The sequence below is a fragment of the Argentina silus genome (genome assembly GCF_951799395.1).
Source record: "Argentina silus genome assembly, chromosome: 15".
NCBI lineage: Eukaryota > Metazoa > Chordata > Actinopteri > Argentiniformes > Argentinidae > Argentina > Argentina silus.
Genome location: NC_139669.1, coordinates 3,557,441 through 3,560,608, shown reverse-complemented (window position 1 = coordinate 3,560,608; position 3,168 = coordinate 3,557,441). Strand labels below are relative to the sequence as shown.

Sequence of the window (3,168 nt, the reverse complement as noted above, 5' to 3'; positions counted from 1 at the left end):
GCAGGAGGGGTATCGAGACATTTAGCAAAAAGATGAGAAGGGGAGGAGGGTGGGTGGGCAGGGGCACTTGCTGCTTGACTGAGACATGGTAAAGGTGGAGGGGGGGGGGGGGGTATTTGCTGCTTGCTACACTGGGACGGGGTAGGTCACACGCCTGTCGGACCTGATCGATTCCAATGTTCAGAGAACTGCTTGCGCAGAAAAATAGGATACTTTTTTCACAAAGGTAGGGGGAGGCGGGGGGGGGATATGACTATGGTAAGCTCCATAGCCAAGTAGAAAGTGAAACGTTTGCTCTTTGTAACTGGAAAAAGAGTAGGGTAGGGTGGTAGTTGGGGGTTGGGGTGACAGCACAAGCTACTGCATAATTTATTATGACTGCAGCAACAGCAACAATTTAACAAGTCTTCAACGGAATCTATGCTTTGATTGAATTATTTAGACTACCAATACAATGTATGGAATCTTATGGTTTGATTAGCACAATGACGTAATGCGATGACATCATCACAACCATAAGACATACATCATCTAGATGTCACAGCAAAGCAATTCCAATCATTCTTGGCTCTGAAGCATGCAGGTAATGGCTTACAACATAGGTGTCAAGCATTTGATCTCAGTTATTTAATGGGCTATGGTCCAAATATGGCAATTTATACACACAAAACCTGTGTATTAGGTCTGATGCTAGTAACAAAAGACAGGTTTTACATAGTAATTCAGTGCCTGCAGGGCTTGTGTTCACAAGACAGGGAGGACCAGTCTTTATCCCATTAATAACAGGTTGAAGGGGTATAGGGCCTGGGCAACACCATGTAGCCTAAAGTGTGACAGCATAGGGAGAGTTTACTTGTGTTCATTCATCACCAACTGGTTGGAGGAGAAATTGGAAATCAACTGCCATAATTGTACCTACTGTAGGTGGGAGAAATTAAATATCTTCCATTCAAACTGTCTAAGTGACTATTGCAGGACAAGCACTTAAGGGCTTGTATCCATCCAAAGCTTAGGGTTCCCTCAAATAATGATGTTGTACTACAGTCCTTCTAGTAGAAAAATGAACTTCGATTTTACTGAACACTTGGTCCTTAAAAAATAGCAGGAGGGGCGGGCATTTCATTTGAGGCATAGTATTTCATCTAGGCTGGGTGCAGACAAATGGAAACTGCGATCGATACAAATCAAACGGACTCCAACTCGCCCCAGGCAAGATGTCTAAACTTTGAGCACCGCTTCGCCCTTCAACAACAAACCGTCAGCGCTTTGATCATGCTTAAGACACAACCCAGCTTTTTCGACACATCTCCTTAACCTTGTTGTCAAACAAATGCATATGAAACGTCATCAACTTTCCCATACATCAGCTGCCTTTACGTACGGCCCTCCTGGATTCATTGGCATGACATAAGCAACCTGTGGAGTCATTAGTAAGGTAAACACATCAGTTGTTAACTGTGTATTCAAGCCGCTTTGACCTTTCTGATATAAGCAGTGCAAGTGTGTTCTTCCATAGAATGTAACATTAGCGGGCATAAGGAGGAAATAATGGGTGGCTTTGACCATCAGTTTCTGAAACCGCAGTGATGTGACGAAGACTGCAGACAATTGCCTGTAACACTAGATATGTCATACTCTACTAATCCAGCTATCATAAAACCGGTTTATGTTTGCAATAACTATCCAATACAGTGTCTAATGGCGTGTTCTGTCTGATAATCTCATGACACATGCATGTGGTGTGATTAGCTAGAGGTAGAACTTGGATTGCTTGCGCTGACAACTGTGTCACAGCACCAGGTTTATTTTATCTTTAGCTTAAAAATTAGCTTATTTGCTAACTGGCTATCCTCCTATTCACAGTCACCGGTAAGGATAATACCACGGGGCCATAAAATCGAGAGGACCTTTCCTGACATGTTATCAGTGACGAGCACAACCCTACGAGCGCATGCACGGCATCCTGCAGTACTCACCCTCCACTCGGGAGCGAAGATCGGACACCGTCCTCTGAACGGGCGGCATCTCTCCCCAGAGCCGAGCTGTGGCACCTGTCAAACGCGGCTTTATGCTCCCCGTTAGCGTCCTCTTTTCACCCGTCTAGGAATTTCAGAATCTGTCTACATTTAACGAACTAACCTCTCTCGGACGGACGGAAATCGTATCTATAATATCTGACAAATGTATTTGGTATAAACATTCATCTTAGTATGAAAAACCATGTCCTCACATTTTAGCAAGTTCCTCCAGCATCTCTGTAGACATTGGATTAGTGGAAAAAGACAGTGTCTTGAATGGCAAGTAGCGAAACGAGCTCCTGAACTGAAACGAGGGGGCCGATGCCGCTTCGCAATATGGAATGTACCATCGTAGACGCAGGGGGAGGAGGAATATTGATTAAACCATATTTCTGTGTTGTTTACCTCAAATTGAAAGATCAATTTTTGCAACGCTGGAGTAACGTGTAACAAAACATAACATTTGAGTATTTTGTATGAGATTATATATGTTAGGTAAAATTAAAGAAGTAGTTAGTACGAAACATTCCCCAACATGCCAGATGCATTAGCGATTCCTGTGGAGATTCCCCATTGCAGTTCAGTCGTTGGTTGGAAGTGGGGTTGCGGAGAAATAATGACTCTTTGCAATTTCTGTGTTTTAAATGCTCTTAAGCTGTCACGACCATTTATTGTGCCATTATTCTTATGTCGATATTGAATTTTATGTATGGAATCTAAGTGTTGCAACAGTTAATCCACTGTATTTGCTTTATAGTTGCTTAGCTCTGGTCCAGGGCGGAGTGTAGTAAGTCATGCAAATATTCTATTATATTCTATTTTTGCTGTAGGTCATGGCCTATTCTGCACAACTTAAATTAACAGAGTCTTGTCAATGAAATGAGAAATTAAGGATATAATTCATTGCTTCATTAGGCGACTCAAACAAACAACAACAACAAAAATACCCAATTGATAGTCCAATTGCCCCCTTACCTTGTGTTGGTGAAGCGCTCATACTTCGATTAATTGATTACGCTACTACACTCCTACTACATTATAAGCATACCTACTATACACTGTAGCATTGGTGTGCTACAAAATAAATCTTCTACTGACAGAAAACTTGCTAAACACGGACAGAATGAGTAGTACCGTAGTAGAGTTTCTA

General features: G+C 42.3%; 1 protein-coding gene across 1 annotated transcript in view; it reads right to left on the bottom strand.

Annotated features, from left to right (window-relative positions):
- The window catches only part of atp8a1 (ATPase phospholipid transporting 8A1), a 97,653-nt gene extending 95,393 nt beyond the window's left edge, over nt 1–2,260 (bottom strand). The window contains exon 1 of the mRNA XM_083686206.1: nt 1,977–2,260. Coding sequence (XP_083542332.1) covers nt 1,977–2,025 — 49 coding nt within the window. The 5' untranslated portion in view covers nt 2,026–2,260. The remainder of the gene's footprint in view (nt 1–1,976) is intronic.
- Between the last annotated feature and the right edge of the window lie 908 nt (nt 2,261–3,168).